This window comes from Centropristis striata, chromosome 3 (genome assembly GCF_030273125.1).
Source record: "Centropristis striata isolate RG_2023a ecotype Rhode Island chromosome 3, C.striata_1.0, whole genome shotgun sequence".
Taxonomy (NCBI): Eukaryota; Metazoa; Chordata; class Actinopteri; order Perciformes; family Serranidae; genus Centropristis; species Centropristis striata.
Genome location: NC_081519.1, coordinates 666,596 through 688,482, shown reverse-complemented (window position 1 = coordinate 688,482; position 21,887 = coordinate 666,596). Strand labels below are relative to the sequence as shown.

Genomic DNA, 21,887 nt, shown 5'->3' with positions numbered 1-21,887 from the left:
GTAGATTATATGAGATTATATCATTGTGAAATGTTTCATTCTGCTCTTTTTCACCATGTCCTTCTTTATTTTCATTGCAGCATTTTTTTTATAAAGAAAAAAAGTCTGCAGGGAGTCAATTATCTCACAGGCTGAATGAGCAGATACACTATTTTTTAAATTATTGTTTTTAACTCTTTGTGTCTCTGTGCCAAACTACTGTCCAAATATTGGATTAAAAAATCTTTTGTCTAGTGTTCACATGAAAGTTAAACCTCCTTCTGTTTATGATTTCATCCCATAATGACCTTAAATACCACTAACGTTCCTGCATCTCCAGTCGGCCTATCACAAAACTACTTTTGCAAATTTACTACATTATTAATAAACTACATTATTGCAATTTTAACACCAATTTACGCTGCTAATATAATGATAATATATAAGGAACATAATGCACCCTTTCAAAGCAATTAACTTTTAATTCTTAAGAATATTCACACATGAATGGGAAAAAATATTAAAATATCCTCAAAAAATAAATAAATATATAGAATAAACAAAAGAACAGGGCAGAAATATGTCTCAGTATTTTATATTTCTCTTCATTGTGTTGTTGTGTATGTGTTAACAGGCTAACAGTTAGCTCTGTAGCAGTACAGTGTGTATGTGCTAACAGGCTAACAGTTAGCTCTGTAGCAGTACAGTGTGTATGTGCTAACAGGCTAACAGTTAGCTCTGCAGCAGTACAGTGTGTATGTGCTAACAGGCTAACAGTTAGCTCTGTAGCAGTACAGTGTGTATGTGCTAACAGGCTAACAGTTAGCTCTGTAGCAGTACAGTGTGTTTGTGCTAACAGGCTAACAGTTAGCTCTGTAGCAGTACAGTGTGTTTGTGCTAACAGGCTAACAGTTAGCTCTGTAGCAGTACAGTGTGTATGTGCTAACAGGCTAACAGATAGCTCTGTAGCAGTACAGTGTGTATGTGCTAACAGGCTAACAGTTAGCTCTGTAGCAGTACAGTGTGTATGTGCTAACAGGCTAACAGATAGCTCTGTAGCAGTACAGTGTGTATGTGCTAACAGGCTAACAGTTAGATATCCAGGTCAGACACAAATATCGTAGTCATGTCCATCTATCACAGAATAAGTCGATACTGCACTCATGGTAACAGGCTCTAGTTCATGTTTTAGGACACAGTTATATCACAGTTACTGCATCAGATGTGTTTCTGTTTGTTTGTTTCTAGTCCGAACCACAGCAGCTCTGAGTGAACGTGTCCTGTTAGCTCATTAACTGTGATGTTCTCTGGTGGAGGTCTGGGTTCCATGAGGCTCAGGGGCAGAACAGTCTATTAGAACTGCTTATAAGCTCAAAATATAACGATTCATTTCCTTGTTTTATGTTGCATAATTTAAAGGGCATTTTGTTTTTTATGGTGGATCAATAAACAAACAACTGTGGAGTTGAAGTCTCTGTTAAAGCGTTATCTGTTAAGTAGCATTAAACATTAGAGCGCTTTCTACAGCGTGGACGCCCTATTAGTGCCTCTGTGTGTGTGTGTGTGTGTGTGTGTGTGTGTGTGTGTGTGTGTGTGTGTGTGTGTGTGTGTGTGTGTGTGTCTAATGGACTGTGACTGGCTGCAGCAGAATGATGCTTATCAAAGTAAACTGGCCTACTGGGAAACGCTGCATTACACTGTTATTATACTGAAACAGCTACTGGCTCTGTGTGTGTGTGTGTGTGTGTGTGTGTGTGTGTGTGTGTGTGTGTGTGTGTGTGTTGTTTTAATTGTTGTAAAAATGTGTTAATAAAAACTTAAGTGACAAAAAGAAAATGCTGAATTGAATCCACAACGACAGATTAATATCGGCGCTACAGTTTCTGCAGAAACAGAATCAGACAGAGTTCTGAACTGGTTTTCTGGTGATGCACGATATTGTATTTTTTGCCGATATCCGATTTTGCCAATTTTTTACAACTCATTTAGCCAATTACTGATACTGATATTTTTTCCCTGCACAACTCATACCCAAAATCAGGGAAAATTTGCCCAATTTCCCAATTGACATAATAAGTAAAGATAAGCTGTGTTCACTGGCAACATGTGGAAACAGCAATTACAGCAATTAAACCCAAATTGAATAAAACTGCATGTAGCTTACAGACTGCTGCTTAAATTCTAATTTAACTTAAAACAGGAGCCAATATGTGACGACTCTATCTGCACTCTGCAAACAAAATCACAAAAAGTACAAAAATATAATCAGCTTCAGTCCATAATCACAACATAAATAAATAAATGAATAGGCGGCTCAGACTACACTGCACAATTCTCTGAGCTACAAACAAGATGAACAGAGAGGTGTGATGTCACCCCGTTATTATTTAATCACTTTATTATATCGGCGTGTTGGCTGATGTCTGATAGTTCATTTCCAACCCAATATCGGCCGATACCGATAACGTGCCGATAATATAGTGCATCCCTAGTTTTGGATTTTACATTTTAATAAAACAAACAAACAATACTGTTCCATACACCGGTAATTGTAAGTAAATACAACATACTACAGAACAGAAATAAAATCTGAAATCAGAATAAGCCAAAGAAATTGCCTTTGGTGCATCTAGTTTTATTTCTGTAAAAGAAGACTCATCTGTATTCATCTGCCTTTTACTGAATTATATTAATACATTCATTTTTACGTTTCTTAACTCTATAACTCTGCTGTAACTTTAATCTGTATTATATTTTAGCTTCTGTTTTAGCTGTTTTATTCTCTCTCACTTTTAATTAAAGTGATGTAAAGCTACATAGGCTAAATAAACTTGCCTTGCTTTCGCTGCTTGAAAAGAAGCAAAATGATGATGGAGACAGTGGGCAAGTAATACAGTCATGGAAAAAATTATTAGACCACCCTTGCTGCAATGATGACGACAACAAAAATAGCTGATAAGAATATAATGTAAGAGCTGATATTTAGCCATTTTCCATAGTTTTATTGATAATGATTAAAGAAAACCATGGAAAATGGCTAGATAGCAGCTCTTTTTTAAACTCTTATGACTCTTATTTTTTTGGTTATCATTATATTTGTCCTAACAAATGTCCCTTTAGTTGTTCCAGGTATTAAAATGAACAAGAAACTGAAGAAAACAAGGGTCTAATATTTTATTCCATGACTGTATAACACCAGTAAGGCTGCAGCAGGCCGACTGGGGAGGAACTAAAAGTGAAGGACAGAAAAGAACTGTGCTGCCTTTTCTTCTTCATCTTCCTTTCAGGCTGATCAATACTGTGATCGTCAGACACACAGGAGGAACTCAGAGAGTTTATCACTGACTACCACCAGAATCAACACTTTTTATTTCTCTGACTCGCTGTAAATCTGCTGTTTTTATATCACTGATGATGAAGAAAGGCACTGAAGCACAGGGGTCTCAAACTGGTGGCCCGTGGGCCAATTTCGGTGATGATATTTTGTGGCCCCCACCTTGATATGAAAGTTTAATGTGAGTTTTATAAGAATGGCACTTTACTGTGTTGTGTGTGGAAGGTCCCTTTAATTACTGTTTTTGGTAATTTTGTGTCTTTTTAAAATAATTTTGTCTTTTTTAATTATTTTGTGTCTTTTTTAATTATTTTGTCTTTTTATGACTTTTAAAAAATAATTTTGTGTCTTTTTTTCGTATTTCTGTGTCTTTTTAAAATAATTTTTTGTCTTTTTAAAATAATTTTGTGCCTTTTTTAATAATTTTGTGTCTCTTTTGGTAATTCTGTGTCTTTTTTTGGTCATTTTGTGACTTTTTAAAATTAATTTTGAGTCTCTTTTGGTAATTCTGTGTATTTTTTTCTTTTTTGTGTCTTTTTAAAGTATTTTGGTGTTTTTTCAGTCATTTTGTGACTTATTTTGGCAATTTTGCGTCCTTTATGGTCATTTTGTGTCTTTTTTAAGTAATTAACTTTTTTTTTTTGGTCATTTTGTGTCTTTTTTAAGTAATTTTCTGTATTTTTTTGTAATTTTGTGTCTTTATTTGGTCATTTTGTGCCTTTTTAAGTAATATAGGTTTTTTTTCTGTAATTTTGTGTCTTTATTTGGTCATTTTGTGCCTTTTTAAGTAATATAGGTTTTTTTTCTGTAATTTTGTGTCTTTTTTTGGTGTTTTTGTGTCTTTTTTAAGTAATTTAGTTGTTTTTTTTGGTCATTTTGATACTGCCTCCCAGGTCCCGCACTAAAGCATGAGATGTGACATGTATGTTATTATTATAACTCTACAGGTGAAAGAGCATTGTTTATAATGTTGAGCTGATCTATATTCTTTAGAAGTGTGTGTGTGTGTGTGTGTGTGTGTGTGTTACCTGAGCTGTGACTGTAGTTTGGCTCCTTTGGTGACAAAGTCCTCCCATGTTGGATAACTGGCCTGCAGCACACACAGAACATCAATCACACAAAAGCACAATAACAATAACACAAAGCTTTAACACTGTGTTTTATACCAATAATCTATAAGAGCTTATGGCCTTAATGAGGGAGACGAGCTATTATTAAAGTATTAGTAATACTGTCAGGCATTTCTCTGCACAGAGTCGGATAAAAATACTGAACATGTACGGGAATATTTACTATGAGTCTTGTTTTAATCCAGGGGTTGTACACAATATAAACACTTGTTGAAAAGGATGTTATGATATGATTTGGAGAGTATAAATTAGATATAGTTGATTTAATTTGTTTTGCTATAACATCTTATTGCTTATTGCTTTATTCTCATTATTGGAATGAACGGAAATGAATTACAGATCGGATCTAAAGTTAAAAAAAAACAGCATCTGGGAAATTAAAAGCATAAAAAAGCAAAAAACAAAAGACAGTAAACATCAGAACAGAAGGGAAGAATACAGAGATGGAAAAAATATTAGAACATCCTTGTTTTCTTCAGTTTCTTGTTCATTTTAATGCCTGGTACAACTAAAGGTTCATTTGTTTGGACAAATATAATGATAACAACAAAACTGATAAACGCTTAATTTAATAAGAGTTTAATGTAAGAGCTGATATCTAGACATTTAACATGGTTTTCTTGATAATAACCACAATCACTATGAATAAAACCATATTAAATGTCTAGATATCAGCTCTTACATTAAACTATTATCAGCTGTTTTTGTTGTTAAACTTATATTTGTCCAAACAAATGTCCCTTTAGTTGTACCAGGCATTAAAATTAACTAGAAATTGAAGAAAACAATGGTCTAATAATTGTTTCCAGTACACAAATATAGAAAAGCTCTTCAGCATTAAGTAGAAAAGAGAAAGAAAAGCGAATGAAAAATGTTCATGGAGTGTTGAAACAGGTTCTGAGAAGTTGTTGAACTAGTTTTCTGTGGACGAATCGATTGTTTCTGTGACCTTTGAGCTCCTAATCATCACAGAACGTCTGATTCCTCCAAGAGTTTTTATTTCTAGTCGCTCTGAACAACAATAGTTGCAGCTCTGAACACTTTAAACCAATAAACAGCTGAGAGACTCGTGTGATTTTGTCTTCATGGTTCCACCATCACACAGTTGAGACTGATTCTCCATCAAGCTGAAGCTTTTTCAACCCTCAGTATTATTATTATTAAACCACCAATCAATGAGCCAAGAATCTCCTTCAGTCTTTAACTTGTTTTCTTCTCTGCTGTGAGCAGCTGAACAGGTTTTATCTCTGGTTGGTTGGTGGCCAGTCGACTCTTTGGCCTCCAGTGATTTTATTTTTATCTCAATAAAAATCTGATGAGATGCACCGAGTAGCTAATTTTTGTCCGAAGCAGAATAAAAATCCAACGCTTGGCCGAGTACCTAATGTGGTTGTTAAGTTTTTCGTTATTAAAAAAAAATATATTGCATAAATAAAATACATTTTTAGACATGCTTTTGAAACAAAATAAATGTTTATTTAATATTCTGACATTTGAATATTTGAATAGAAGTAGTGCATAAAAGGTGGATAAACCCACAACAAATGAATTAGTATTGTCCACAGTAGCTAATAATGGAAACAGAAGGATCAAGTAAATTGCAATAAGTGTGCTTGTAATCTCATACACTTATACGGGTACATAAACTACATAATATATCCCAGACCAGAACAGATCGATCAATAATAGTCAATAACAGTCAATAACAGTCAATAACAGGAGTTCAGCTTCACATTAAGAAGAAGAAACTACGACATCTGAGACAACCCTTCAGTGTTTTATACAAACAAAAACGTTTAGGTCTTTTGGAAGACGTGGGCCGGGGACATAGCGGAGCTGCAGGGACACGGAGCTGCTGGGACACGGAGCTGCCGGGACGCGGAGCTGCAGGGACGCGGAGCTGCAGGGACGCGGAGTTGCTGGGACGCGGAGCTGCTGGGACGCGGAGCTGCTGGGACGCGGAGGTGTTGGGACACGGAGCTGCAGGGACGCGGAGCTGCAGGGACGCGGAGCTGCAGGGACGCGGAGCTGCAGGGACGCGGAGCTGTTGGGACGCGGAGCTGCAGGGACGCGGAGCTGCAGGGACGCAGAGCTGCAGGGACGCGGAGCTGCAGGGACGCGGAGCTGCAGGGACGCGGAACTGCAGGGACATGGAGCTGCAGGGACACGGAGCTGTATTGGCTCTTAAATGATTTCTTAAAGTCCCAGAGGTCTCAGCAGAGGAACTCTAGATGTTCCAGCTGATCACTCGTTGCAGACTGTAATTATTTTGTCCGTCCCCGTAACTCTGAAATATTTCCACGCTGCCGACATCTTTGTTTATGTTTACCGCGTCACTGCACGTTGTTTGCTTGCATCATTAAAACGCATCACTAATATTTAATATATATATTCGGCCTTGTTTTTCACTCATTTCACCGAATACTGAATGTGGCTTTTTTTGCAATATTCGGCCGAATATATTCAGTTACGGAATATATTCGTTTATGGAATATTCGGTGCATCCCTAGAAATGTGTCCTCGCTCCAGCGTTTGTGAAGTTGTTTATGAGTGAATGCATGAATGTGATTATTACTGCAGATCCTTGCTTGTTCATGCATAATATTATATTATTACTTTGGGCAGTTTTAAACAAACACCAGTGTGTATAAAAAACTGCTTATCATCAAAATTAGGACGCTGGAACAAAGTAAAATATAGTAGTTTTACATGTAAAAGGACATAAATAATTAATTGGTTCTAAAAAAAGATGTTTAATAATTGTATGTCATGTGACTCCACCAATTAATCAATTAATTCTTGACTCCAAGTTCAAAAATCAATAAAGATATGTGTTAAAAAGAAAAAAAAATTGCACAAACTATAGGATATTTGCAGTTATGTCCACTCTACTTTATCAGCAATATAGCACAATATTACTGAAAAGTGATCAAAGACTCTACAGAAGGAAATAAAATTATATTTATGTCTTCTGCAGAGATTAAAATGTCAGTAAACGCTTCCTTTAGACCAGGGCTCTCAAACTCTAATTACCTGGAGGCAGTATCAAAATGACCAAAAAAGACACAAAATGACTGAAAAAAACACTAAATTACCAAAAAAGATGGAAAATTATTTTAAAAAGACAAAATTATTAAAAAAACAAACAGAATTACCAAAAAAAAAGACACAAAATGACCAAAAAGACACAAAATTATAAAAAAAGACACAAAATGACTGAAAAAAACACTAAATTACCAAAAAAGATGGAAAATTATTTTAAAAAGACACAAAATTATTAAAAAAACAAACAGAATTACCAAAAAAAGACACAAAATGACCAAAAAGACACGAAATTATAAAAAAAGACACAAAATAAAAAAAGACACAAAATTACTGAAAAAAACACTAAATTACCAAAAAAGATGGAAAACTATTTAAAAAAGACACAAAATTATTAAAAAAAAGACACAAAATTATTTTTAAAAAAGACACTAGATTACCAAAAACAGTAATTAAAGGGACCTTCCACACACAACACAGTAAAGTGCCATTCATATAAAACTCACATTAAACTTTCATATGAAGGTGGGGGCCACAAAATATCATCACGAGGGCCACAATTGGCCCGCGGGCCGCCAGTTTGCGACCCCTGCTTTAGAGGGTAAAAGCGTTTGTGTGTGTGTGTGTGTGTGTGTGTGTGTGTGTGTGTGTGTGTGTGTGTGTGTGTGTGTGTGTGTGTGCATTATGTATCAGCAGCTGATTGATGATGTAATCAGGCTGACCTTGGTTACAGCTGTGACCAACAGCTGCTGCTGGTTTCTGTTTCTGGTGATTCAATTAAAAAGCAGGGAAACCCTGCTGGAAACCACTTTCTCTCTCTGAACCCAGCGACTGTCTGTCCTCCACCACAGAGGATAATACCGCTTTAACCCCTAACACCACCATTAGCCTCTTAGCTCCACACCGCTAAAGCTGCTAGCTAGCAGGCGTCACACGGCACGGAGCCGACAGCTTTACTAGCTGCAGGGATTTATTTAACACTGCAGGATGAAATACTGCAGGTAACCTCCGCCAACCACTAGCAGTCAACCTGGCTGAATATGGAAAAGGAAGGAAATGAAGAGAAACTGATTTCTCTCCAAGAACTTTATTAATCCATGAGGGAACTAAACAGGTTGTGGCTGGAACAAAATGTATAAAAAGGGGAAAGAACATAAGCTCACAAGAGAAATACAAGATGAAGCACATTAAGGCTAAGCTCAACTTAGAATCATTCTAAAGCATTTAGTTCAGTTCAGAGCTGGAGTTATTGAGTTATTGAGTTGTTGAGTTATTGAGTTCCAGGCATTTCTACATGATAATGTTGAGTGTTTCCAGTTGAAAGCATTCATAATGTATTGTAATCTGTCCTAAAACATCCTCTCATGCTAGGGAGGGGTTCCACTGTATTAATCTCTCAGAAAATCCATGCGTGTAAAATTGTCTCCTGTATAAATCGGCCTGGACGTTTATGAATCAAATCTCTGGTACCGTGCTGCTCTGATTATATTCTCTACATCTGCTCAGTCTTCATATGTTCACATGTTTAATAGATACCAGGTCTCTGGGTTCAGTAGCAGGTTTCTCTGGTTCACTAATCAAACAATTAGCTCTAATACACTTAGTTTACATCCAGCATGTGATCAACATTAATGTGGAAGTGGAAGATGGATCAGCTGCTAGCTGTTAGCACAACCAACCAACAGGATATGTCCCTCAGATGTTTGGGAGCATTTTATTTCTCAGCACATTAAAAGGCCTGTACGACTTCGGGGGATTCATTAGCAATATAATATTCATAATTATGTTTTCATTAGTGTATTATCCAGGGGTCGTATACTTTTTAAGTGGTCAAATTCAAGCACTTCAAGTTCCATTTTCATGCTTTTGCAGGACCTTCCAACGGTTTAAATGTCATGTTTTAGATGAGTACTTCCATACTAAAAGGGCTCATTTCACTTCACCATACCACCAGCAATGGTATTACACTTATAACAACTAAAAGTAGTTTGCTAATCTCATAAAACATATATAAGACAATTCTGTCTAGACATAAGACTAGACAGAATTGTCCAAAAAGTGAAAGTGAGGAGCATTTATGGGTACAAGTCAGGAACCGGCCTACTTTACTTATTTCAAGGGTGCTGAATCCAAAAAAAAAATGGTTCCCAAGCAAAATTTAGAGTTTACAAAAAAACTAGGGGAAAATGGTCCAACAACTGAGCAATTTTTTTTGGACTCAGCACCCTTGAGATCTGGAAGGTAGGCCGGTTCCTGACTTGTACCCATAAATGCTCCTCACTTCTTATAGGAGGCCTTTATTCTGAAATCCGTCTAGACTAATGCTGGTATGTGAATCTAGAGGCTAGGAGCTAAAGGAAGCTGACAGAAACCATCAACCAGCAGCTGGAGGAACTAAACACCAGCCAAACTAGGAGGAAAGAGCAGAAATAGTTGAGGAGCCTAGTTCACATCCACTAGAACTAGAACAACTCCTTCAGTCAGAAGATACAGGGGAGCAACAAGAAACATCTAGAAACAAGAAGCTCTTCATCTCAGATTATAGGCTCCAGGCTGCTACTTTACACAGTTTGTTCCATTGATAATGTGGTTATCTATAGTCAGATTACAAGAGAAATACAGGAAGAACTTCAAGCATTTACAAGCACTTCATCCAATCCTTGAAACACTTTTTAAACCTTGAAATTCAACATTAAAATTCAAGCATTTTCAAGGATTTCAAGCCCCCGTATGAACCCTGATTATCACCTAGAACTAAGAATCGTAGTGTGTTTATTATCTTAAAACTCTTAAATCTACACAGAGAGCAGCTCCTCTTCATGTTTCTACAGTAGAACAGAACAGAAAACCCAACATGAGCTCTTGGACTTTATCCAAAGGCCCTGTAGGTTCTCCAACATGCTTTGAAAGGGAGGAGTGAGCAGAGAAGCAGTCAGATGGTTTTAATCTGCCAACATATAGATATATATATGTATATACACAGCTGGATGACACTAAGTTCTACACACTGGATCTTCAAAGTGACAATGAACAAAAAGCATCACTGGTTTATTGAGAGTTCGTCTCATTGTTCCAGTTGACCACAAGCTTTGAATTTTTTAGAGCAAGAACAACGGCCGTTGAGTTACCCTGAAATGTTCACATTGTACTCCTTGTTGTGCAGATACTAGAACACACAATGACCCTAAACCAAGGTACAAACCAAACATGTTCTCATGAATGATTTTCTAGAAAAAATGCCCAGATTCTCTGGGAAGCTGTTTTCAACACATCAAAACCACTATCCTTTATGCGCTTTGGAAAAAAGAACAAGTTTTGGCTTTAAAAACTCAACACCAGCCTCCTGGTTGACAGACAGGATTTGGTCCATCCAACAGGCTTTCTGCACTCCAGACAGCCGAGCTACAAGACTCTCAACTCTTACGTCATATGTACCGCAGTTTGTGTACTATTACTGTAATAGTACACAAAATATAGTATTTGGCTTGTGCATTAGAGTTAGGCTTGGTAATATACTCTAAACCAGGGGTCTCAAACTCAAATTACCTGGGGGCCGCTGGGGGCAGAATCAGAATGACCAAAAAAAGACACAAAATTACTAAAAAAAGACACAAAATGACCAAAAAAAGACACAAAATGACTGAAAAACACTACATTACTTTAAGACACAAAATGACAAAAAAAATACACAGAATTACCAAAAAAAAGACACAAAATTTTAAAAAAGACACAAATGACCAAAAAATGCACAAAATGACAGAAAAATACACAAAATGACAGAAAAAAACTAAATGACTTAAAAAAGAAACAAAATGACCAAAAAAAGACACAAAATTATTTAAAAAGACACACAATTATTAAAAAAGACACAAACTTATTTAAAAAGACACAACATTATTTAAAAAGACACACAATTATTAAAAAAGACACAAAATTATTAAAAAAAGACACAAAATTATTTTTAAAAAAAGACACAAAATTACAAAAAAAAGACACAAAATTACCAAAAAAGTAATTAAAGGGACCTTCCACACACAACACGGTAAAGTGCCATTCATATAAAACTCACATTAAACTTTCATATCAAGGTGGGGGCCACAAAATATCATCACGAGGGCCACAATTGGCCCGCGGGCCGCGTGTTTAACACCTATGCTGTAAACATTCACAGCAGTCCATCGTAGCTCTGGAGACTCGTGACTTCATGTAACGTTGGTTATCTCAGTTTATTCTACTGGAACACTCAATGAAGGTCACAAACTGCTGCACTACAAACCAGAACTGGAACACCAACAAACACCAAAAGTCTCTGCCAGCGTTTCAGTTTCAGCCTTCTGAGGACCTGCTGGTTCCCACAACGACTGAACCTGAACCTTAGATTCTCTAGGATCTGTTGTGACTGGCAGGAATGTCCCAGCCAGCCGCAGACTAAATACTCCAGCAGTGGTTTAGCAGCGAGCGGCTGAAAACACCAGACAGCCTGATACTCACAGCCTGAGAGCAGTTGTGGCTAAAAAAGGGTCCTGGGGCCCAACAAGGGTCACGCTGTGTCCAGAGGGGTCCCTGAGGCAGCTGCCACACAAACAGCTGCCGGCTTCTTCTCTCAGAAGAAGGAAATGTGACGAAGGTGGAGAACTAAATGAAGGAGAAGTTCATCTGAGAGCTTCTGATTCTGTTTCATTACATTAAAGAAGGGGTCTCAAACTGGCGGCCCGCGGGCCAATTGCGGCCCTCGTGACGATATTTTGTGGCCCCCACCTTGATATGAAAGTTTAATGTGAGTTTTATATGAATGGCACTTTACCGTGTTGGTTTTTTTTGTTGTAATTTTGTCTCTTTTTTAAAAATAATTTTGTGTCTTTTTTGGTAATTCTGTGTCTTTTTTTGGTAATTTCTTCTTTAAGTAAATTAGTTTTTTTTCTGTCATTTTGTGTCTTTTTTCTGTCATTTTGTGTCTTTTTTGGGTCATTTTGTGTCTTTTTTAAATAATTTTGTCCTTTTTGGTCACTTTGTGTCTTTTTTAAGTAATTTTGTGTCTTTTTTTTTGGTCGTTTTGTGTCTTTTTAAAATAATTTAGGTCTTTTTCTGTCATTTTGTGTCTTTTTTCTGTCATTTTGATACTGCCTCCAGCGGCCCCAAGGTAATTTGAGTTTGAGACCCCTGCATTAAAGCTTTACAGAGAAGAGTCAGAAGGAGAGCTGATCTTTATATTAGAGTAACTGGGTCACAGACTCAGAGTTAGAGCTAAAGGAAAGATTCTGGTATCATATGAAACAAGGAAACCAACATAATTCATTGGTTCTACGTCATAGGGTTGTCATGACACTAAAATGTTCAACTCGATACTGATACTCAGGAAAATATTTGATACTTGATACCATTTTCGATACCACAAGGACTAAATATTTATAATAAAAAACAGTTGTGCAAAAAGAAACTGCAACTATGATAACAAGCTTCAGGTCTGAGGTAGTGCAAAACATGAATAAATACAATAAACAATAACAATTAGAAGAATATTTTGAGGTTGTATGCTGTGCACAATATTAGGAAAGCTTGATAAAAAAATAACTTAACTTAAGTGTTCATTCCTTGGCTACATATCGATACTTTTTAAAATTAGTATCGTATCCGGATACAACGTTTTAGTATCGATACTTTTGACACATTTTTCCCACATGCTCTCCATCTCTATAGGTTTCAATTTTTGGTGGGAGCCACTTCATCAAGATTGCGAATCGGTGATGGCAGCCATATGAAATCTATGAGAACCAATATATCTTCCAAGCCACTCAGAAGGTCAATCTTGGTGTCAAAATCTACATTTTCTGGGTCGAGGAATCATTTAAAGCTATTGAGAATATCACTAGATGATTATTTGATCAAATAGAAATGTTCATTTTCACCCAGACTGGTAGACTACTGGCTTCAAGTGCTGCAGCAGAGAATCCTGAGATGAAAATGTTTGGACTCTATGTTCACAGGAGAGTACGGATTAGCTGCCATGTATTTACAGTGAGTCATCTAGTGATATTCTCAATAGTTTTAAATGATTCTTTGACCCAGAAAATGTAGATTTTGACACCAAGATTGACCTTCTGAGTGGCTTGGAAGATATATTGGTTCTCATAGACTTTATATGGTTGCCATCTCCAATATGCAGTCTTGATGAAGTGGTTCCTACCAAAAATTGAAACCTAGTGATAGAGAGCATTTGGAAAATTTTGGTGCTTTTGTCCGGCGTGTCCCCTTTATTCTAAAATCTGGTCCTAAGCCGCTGACTAAGCAATATAATGCTCCGAAGCTGGGCAAAATTTAAGCATTTTAGCAAAAGTAAAAAACTGACATGGCCGTTTTTATATACTTCCATCAGAATCACTCATCAAAACCAGCCTCAACTTCCAGGTTCCCAGGTTCTCTAAAGTAAACATGAGTTTTATCTGTTTATCTGTTAAACTCAACCAGTCTCTTGGTCTCAGCCTGAAACAACAACAACAACAACAACAACAACAAGACGCTCCACCGGATCAGACTCACTGAACTCATTCACACAGCCAGAGATCTCCATGTAGAGGAGATATATCTATACCCTACCTCTCAGTCAGCCAGACACCTGACCAGGTATACAGTTACTGTGCTCTGTGTGTGTGTGTGTGTGTGTGTGTGTGTGTGTGTGTGTGTGTGCTAATCCTCCTGTGATAATCCTGCCTTGCTCTACTGACCGACAGAGAGAAAAGAGACGGCGCTCTAAGACAGACTGGTGTAACATCTCTGGAAAGTATAATTCTCTCTTTGACCTGAGTGACTCCAGGAAGACCATTTTTAGTCACTAAGTCAACTAGTCAGCAAAAACAGCTGATAAGGGTTTAATTTAAGAGCTGATATCTTGACATTTTCCATGGTTTTCTTGATAATAACCAAAATCATAATCAAGAAAACCATGGAAAATGTCAAGATATCAGCTCTTAAATTAAACCCTTATCAGCTGTTTTTGTTGTTATCATTATATTTGTCCAAACAAATGAACCTTTAGTTGAACCAGGCATTAAAATAAACAAGAAATTGAAGAAAACAATGGTGGTCTAATCATTTCTTCCATGACTGTAGTTTAGACGTATATATATAATATCCAGTGATTTTGGCTTCTTGGACCTGAAACCAGTACTGACTATGGGACCAGTGGACCCTGATCCAGTCTGTGGTGTGGTGAAGTTGTTATTGGTGTATTTGACTCTGTTGGCGGTTCTTCATATGACGTATTCATGTAAAAATAATCTGGATGGAGAAAAGTGGAGGTGACATTTCAGGCATTGATTGCTTCTATTGACAGGAAGGTTTGATACTCTGTTGGTATCTGAACCACTAAGGCTTCTAGTCCTGTCACTCTATAAACACCACCAGCCCAAACACAACACACTGAAAACTGTGTATGAAATATTTAACTGAGAGTAGCATGACAGGAGGAACCACATGGAAAGTGAGAACTAATAATACTGGAAGAAACACGAACCAGCTCCATAGAAACTGCTGAAAATGACAGAAAAATAAAGAAGAGTTCTGCAAAAGGAGCCTTAAAATATCAAGTTAGTGATCAAAACGAAACTGATATGACGAGTGAATTGTATCATTTACCAGAAGCAGCATTTCCTTTTCTGTTGCTGTCCAACTCGTGCCTGGAAGTCCTGAGAAAGACGAGCCGGCCTCAGAAACTCTAGCCGCTAGCTGCTAGCCGCTAGCTGCTGCAGGTTGTTACGTATGTTAGCACATGTGTCCTCTACAGCTGACTGCTAGCTGACTCAACACTGATAGTATTTCTACACATGCTGCAGCTAAAAAAAACTCTGTTCATGAAGTTTCTGTGTGACCTTTGCATGTGCAGCCACGCATGCAGCTGACTAGCATGTAGCTGCTGCTGGTGTGTCAATGTTTGTTTGTTTGTTTGTTTGTTTGTGTGTTTTGACTTCCAGATAATCTGATAAGGAGGAGGAGAGATAAAAGTATTTCTCAGTGAAAAAGGCTTCAATGTAGGACTGCACGATTATGGCCAAAATAATAATCACGATTATTTTGATCAATATTGTAATCACAATTATTCATCATTTTAGGGAAAACATCTGTATTTTTATTGCACTACTTTTAAACAATCACTAGGAACAGTGTTTAGTGTCTGGTGCTTGTTGTAAACAAACAGAGATCGCTAAGTGAACACCTCCTGCAGCAGCAGCACATACACACTGTACTGCTACAGAGCTAACTGTTAGCCTGTTAGCACATACACACTGTACTGCTACAGAGCTAACTGTTAGCCTGTTAGAACATACACACTGTACTGCTACAGAGCTAACTGTTAGCCTGTTAGCACATACACACTGTACTGCTAAGGAGCTAACTGTTAGCCTGTTAGAACATACACACTGTACTGCTACAGAGCTAACTGTTAGCCTGTTAGCACATACACACTGTACTGCTACAGAGCTAACTGTTAGCCTGTTAGCACATACACACTGTACTGCTACAGAGCTAACTGTTAGCCTGTTAGCACATACACACTGTACTGCTACAGAGCTAACTGTTAGCCTGTTAGCACATACACACTGTACTGCTACAGAGCTAACTGTTAGCCTGTTAGCACATACACGCTGTACTGCTACAGAGCTAACTGTTAGCCTGTTAGCAATTTGCAGACCGGACGCTAAAGGGATAACATCCCCTCTGGCTCTGCAGCTGGGAGAGACTGCTGCAGGAGGACTGTGCCTCTTCCACTCGTCCTTACTCTTAAATAGCCTCCGCCCCCCGCGAGTAAGAAAAAGTCTCCAATAACACCAGAAAAAGTCGCTGGATTGGTCGCCAGTCGCTTTTTTTGAAAAATAGTCGCTAAGGGCGTCTGAAAAGTTGCTAAATATAGCAACAAAGTTGCTAAGTTGGCAACTGGCGTGTGTTGTTGTGGTGTCCAGTACTACCTCACATCCTGTTTAGCATTCTATCCAATCAGCAACCAGGCTGTTTTCAGGGGAGAAAGTGTTTGACTAGATCTGCAGGAGAGACGCATTTTGAAACGGAAATATCGCCGACGATCAGGTTAATTTATTTATGGCGGCCAAAATCGTGATCACGATTAAAATTTGATTAATTGTGCAGCCCTACTTCAATGCATGAATCCCAGCTAACTGGTTCTAGAGTTCTGGTTTAAGAGGACAGAAGAGGCAGAAATGTCCTTCAGAGACTTTTTTTACTTGTTCGATCTGGTTCTAAGATATTCCAGTCAGCTCCAGTCCTTCATCTCCAGGCCGAGTCCTGACAGGCTGTTGGATCAACCTTCAGTTACCTGTATGACACCTGCTCACCATAAATCTGCAGAATTCCTTCCCAGAAGTATAATTCTTACATAACTCAGCCTCCACTTTGACTGCGTGTCGGTCAAACGGATGATAAGAATCACTGTTGACTGCAAATATTAATATTGGTCTGTTTAATGTTCACTGGAATAAAACATCCATCTCCTTCACCTCGTCCTCGTAAATATACAATCATATAAAGGCTTCATAACTGAACTCTTGAGTCTGTTTTAATGCAGTTTACAGAACTAAAACTCTGCTAGCCTGTTAGCACATACACACTGTACTGCTACAGAGCTAACTGTTAGCCTGTTAGCACATACACACTGTACTGCTACAGAGCTAACTGTTAGCCTGTTAGCACATACACACTGTACTGCTACATAGCTAACTGTTAGCCTGTTAGCACATACACACTGTACTGCTACAGAGCTAACTGTTAGCCTGTTAGCACATACACACTGTACTGCTACAGAGCTAACTGTTAGCCTGTTAGCACATACACACTGTACTGCTACAGAGCTAACTGTTAGCCTGTTAACACATACACACTGTACTGCTGCAGAGCTAACTGTTAGCCTGTTAGCACATACACACTGTACTGCTACAGAGCTAACTGTTAGCACATACACACTGTACTGCTGCAGAGCTAACTGTTAGCCTGTTAGCACATACACACTGTACTGCTACAGAGCTAACTGTTAGCCTGTTAGCACATACACACTGTACTGCTATAGAGCTAACTGTTAGCCTGTTTGCACATACACACTGTACTGCTACAGAGCTAACTGTTAGCCTGTTAGCACATACACACTGTACTGCTGCAGAGCTAACTGTTAGCCTGTTAGCACATACACACTGTACTGCTACAGAGCTAACTGTTAGCCTGTTTGCACATACACCCTGTACTGCTACAGAGCTAACTGTTAGCCTGTTAGCACATACACACTGTACTGCTACAGAGCTAACTGTTAGCCTGTTTGCACATACACACTGTACTGCTGCAGAGCTAACTGTTAGCCTGTTAGCACATACACACTGTACTCTGCTTCTGACCCTCTGTGTGTGTGTGTCTGCAGAGGATATTTAACCATTTAATCACCGTTCTGTGTGACTGGTAGTTGCAGGAGGAGAAGTGTTCTGGTTGGTGATGTTTGGGGTTATTAATGACTCCCTCCAACCATAAATCAGCGTCAGAGTGTCACGGAGCGGAGAAGGCATGTGTCACAAGAATGTGATGGTGCAAATTCTTCAGAAACCAGTTTGAGAGTGAAACCTGACGATTACACACTGCAGAGGATTGTTATTACTGTCACTTCAGCTTCTACTCACTTGTGTTTTACTTTCCTTTTATTAATCCACTGAAACCCTCCAGTTGCTTTGGAAGGAATGTCTTTAATAAAAACACCAAAACGGCATAATTTATCATAGCCAGAAACGGTAAAAACAGAAATGATCGTAGGATTTTCAAATTACCAACACGAATCATGTGTAAAGAACATTTTGACCAAATCTAAGCTTAAGATCATGACATTTCCTCAACATGACTTTAAGAAATATGTCTCTTTTTAAAAAATTGCCAAAAATAAGCTGTTTGCATTAAGCAGATCCTGTAAAAAACATTAAATTATTCTCTCCTCAGGGCAACTATGAAGCTGTGAATGACTCCACTGAGACCAGCAGTCAGCTCACAAAAAATCAGAAAATTTTGACTGAACTGCAGGCTGATTACACAAAGCAACGGGGAAAAAAGTTAATAGTTAATAGAAAGTTAATAGTTCAATATAGGGCTATAATGGGAGGTCCAAAAATGATTTCCCCAAAAAAACTAGATACTATAATTTGTCTATTTCTGTCAAAAATGGTCAAATTTTATTATGCCTAAAAAAATGCTTAAAATGGGTCAATTATATTCTGTTGAAACACATTAGAGCACAATATGACCAGAAATATTTATATTTATATGAGAAAATAACAAGTAACATTACAAAAGAGCTAAATATGACAAACCCTCGTAAAGGCAGCATTTATATATTAAGGAAAGGAGAAAAATGACCTACATCGATATATGCAATATGGTCTAATTCCAAATCACATTTAAAAATATATCGATATATCTTTTATATTGATTTATTGCCCAGCCCCAGTTGAATATGTATAGCATGTGGAGTAGAGCTGCAACAATTATTTGATTAATCGAACAATAATCGATTATTAAATTAATCGTCAACTATTTTGATAATTGAATAATTGGTTTGAGCGTTTTTTTTTTAAAGACAATAAGTCCAAATTCTCAGATTTCAGCTTCTTCAATGTGAATATTTCTGGTTTCTTTGTTCCTTTATGACAATAAACTGAATATCTCTTTGGTTTGTGGACAAAACAAGAGATTTGAGGACAAAATCTTGTGGTTTGGAAATGCTGATTGATATTTTTATACATTTTATTCACGAAACAACTAATGGATTAATCATCAGATTAATCCATTAGTTGTTTGGTCAATAATGATGTAAATAATCGTTAGTTGCAGCCCTAATGTGGAGCAAACATTTTTAATATTGGTAACACTGTTTAATTATTTTTTCATTTTTAGTTAAATAAATTGGCATTTAAATTCAACTTTCTTTTTTCTATTTAATGATTTATTGCATTATAAAAGTGTTTATTGCATTATAAAAGGAGTTCTTCCTACTTCTAATCATTATTGTGCTGTTTCCATATTGGTGCAAATCTCATTTAGTGCAGCTAAAAACAAGTTGACAGTGAGTAAAACATCCTGAGCTGCTTCAGAGGAAACAGTTTGATTCCCTCCATGTCTGTACGAGTCTATGAGAGATTCTTTATTCTTCTTATCGTCCATAAATCACATGTCTGACTCTGTTTGTAGCTCTCAGTCTAAAGCCCATTAGTCCCTGCTGAAGACAGAAATCTGTTTTTTTTAAGCATCCAGTTTAATTCTGCAGAAGCTTCAGTATATATGGACTTTGTAGCTTAAAATACTCTGGACATGTTGTCCACTGCCCCGGCAATTATATTTCAGACAAAGGGTCTCCGTATTAAAGCAACTCTGCTGCAGCAACAGAGAGAGAGAGAGAGGGCGAGCGAGGTTGAGACTGTTCAAACAGCAGGGCAACGTTTGTTTAACGCTGTTTGAGCAACTCTGGTTGACTCAGAGAGAGAAAAGAGAGAAAAGAGAGACAGAGGAAAGTAGACAGGGAGAGTCAACAGCAGGTTAATGGTTTGTTCAGTGTTCAGTCTTTTATCTGTTCAACAATGAGGTTTTTATTAAGTGAAGTACACAGAGATAGGAGGGGACGACTTTCTATTCTTATTATCATTCTTACATAACTAACAATCTTTTATTCTTTTATTCTCAGTAAAACTGGTTTTAGAGTTCGACCTCAGGAAACGACAGATTAACTCGTTTAAGACGGGAAAGCATCATTTCTACCATTAAAACCAGGAGCTGTTGTGTTTTTCTACCATTAAAGCCTGGAAAACAGATACGTCGTTTTGTAGTATTTGTAGTTTTTTCCACCTATTTTCGGTCTCTTGACCAATGAAATGCATCAGAATACATGTGGGAGTGTCGCAATGCATCATGGGACTTTTACAGAACTTTGAAATTATCACCAAAAAACAAAATTACCAAAAAGAGACACAAAAAGACTAAAAAAAAGACACAAAATGACACAAAATGACTAAAAGAAAGACACAAAATGACTAAAAAAAAGACACAAAAAGACACACAATGACCAAAAAAAGACTCAAAATGACCAAAAAAAGACACAAAATGACCAATTGAGACACAAAAAGATACAAAAGGACTAAAAAAAGACACAAAATGACTAAAAAAAGACACAAAATTACCAAAAAAAGACATAAAAGACACAAAATGACCAATAGACACAAAATGACCACAAAAAGACACAAAATGACAAAAAGAGGCACAAAATGACTAAAAAAAGACATAATAAAGACACAAAATGACAAAAAAAAGACACAAAATGACAAAAAGAGACGCAAAATGACTAAAAAGACACAAAAAGGTGAATGGTTTGTTCAGTATTATGTGTTCTGTTCAGTCTTTTATCTGTTAAACAATGAGGTTTTTATGAAGTGAAGTACACAGAGATAGGAGGGGACGCACTTTCTATTCTTATTTCTTATTCTCAGTGAAAAAGCTTCAGCATGAATCAGCTAACTGGTTTTAGAGTTCGACCTCAGGAAACGACAGATTAACCCATTTAACACGGGAAAGCTTTACCGCATTTCTACCATTAAAACCAGGAGCTGTTGTGTTATTCTACCATTAAAGCCTGGAAAACAGATACGTCGTTTTGTAGTATTTGTAGTTTTTTCCACCTATTTTCCGTCTCTTGGCCAATGAAATGCATCAGAATACATGTGGGAGTGTTGCAATGCAACATGGGACTTTTACAGAACTTTGAAATTATCACCAAAAAACAAAATTACCAAAAAGAGACACAAAAAGACTAAAAAAAAGACACAAAATGACACAAAATGACTAAAAGAAAGACACAAAATGACACAAAATGACTAAAAAAAGACACAAAATGACACAAAATGACTAAAAAAAGACACACAATGACCAAAAAAAGACTCAAAATGACCAAAAAAGACACAAAATGACCAATTAAGACACAAAAAGATACAAAAGGACTAAAAAAAGACACAAAATGACTAAAAAAAGACACAAAATGACCAAAAAAATACATAAAAAAGACACAAAATGACCAATAGACACAAAATGACTAAAAAAAGACACAAAATGACCACAAAAAGACACAAAATGACCAAAAAAAAGACACAAAGACACAAAATGACTAAAAAAAAGACACAAAATTACTAAAAAAAGACATAAAAAAGACACAAAATTACCAATAAAGACAAAATGACAAAAAAAAGACACAAAATGACAAAAAGAGGCGCAAAATGACTAAAAAAAGACACAAAGGTGAATGGTTTGTTCAGTATTCTGTGTTCTGCTCAGTCATTTATCTGTTCAACAATGAGGTTTTTATTAAGTGAAGTACACAGAGAGAG

The 21,887-nt window shown here is 37.0% G+C and overlaps 1 protein-coding gene across 1 annotated transcript in view; it reads right to left on the bottom strand.

The window, feature by feature from the left end:
- The window catches only part of mtss1 (MTSS I-BAR domain containing 1), a 104,484-nt gene that overhangs the window by 65,594 nt on the left and 17,003 nt on the right, over positions 1-21,887 (bottom strand). The window contains 1 exon segment of the mRNA XM_059330227.1: positions 4,342-4,403. Coding sequence (XP_059186210.1) covers positions 4,342-4,403 — 62 coding nt within the window.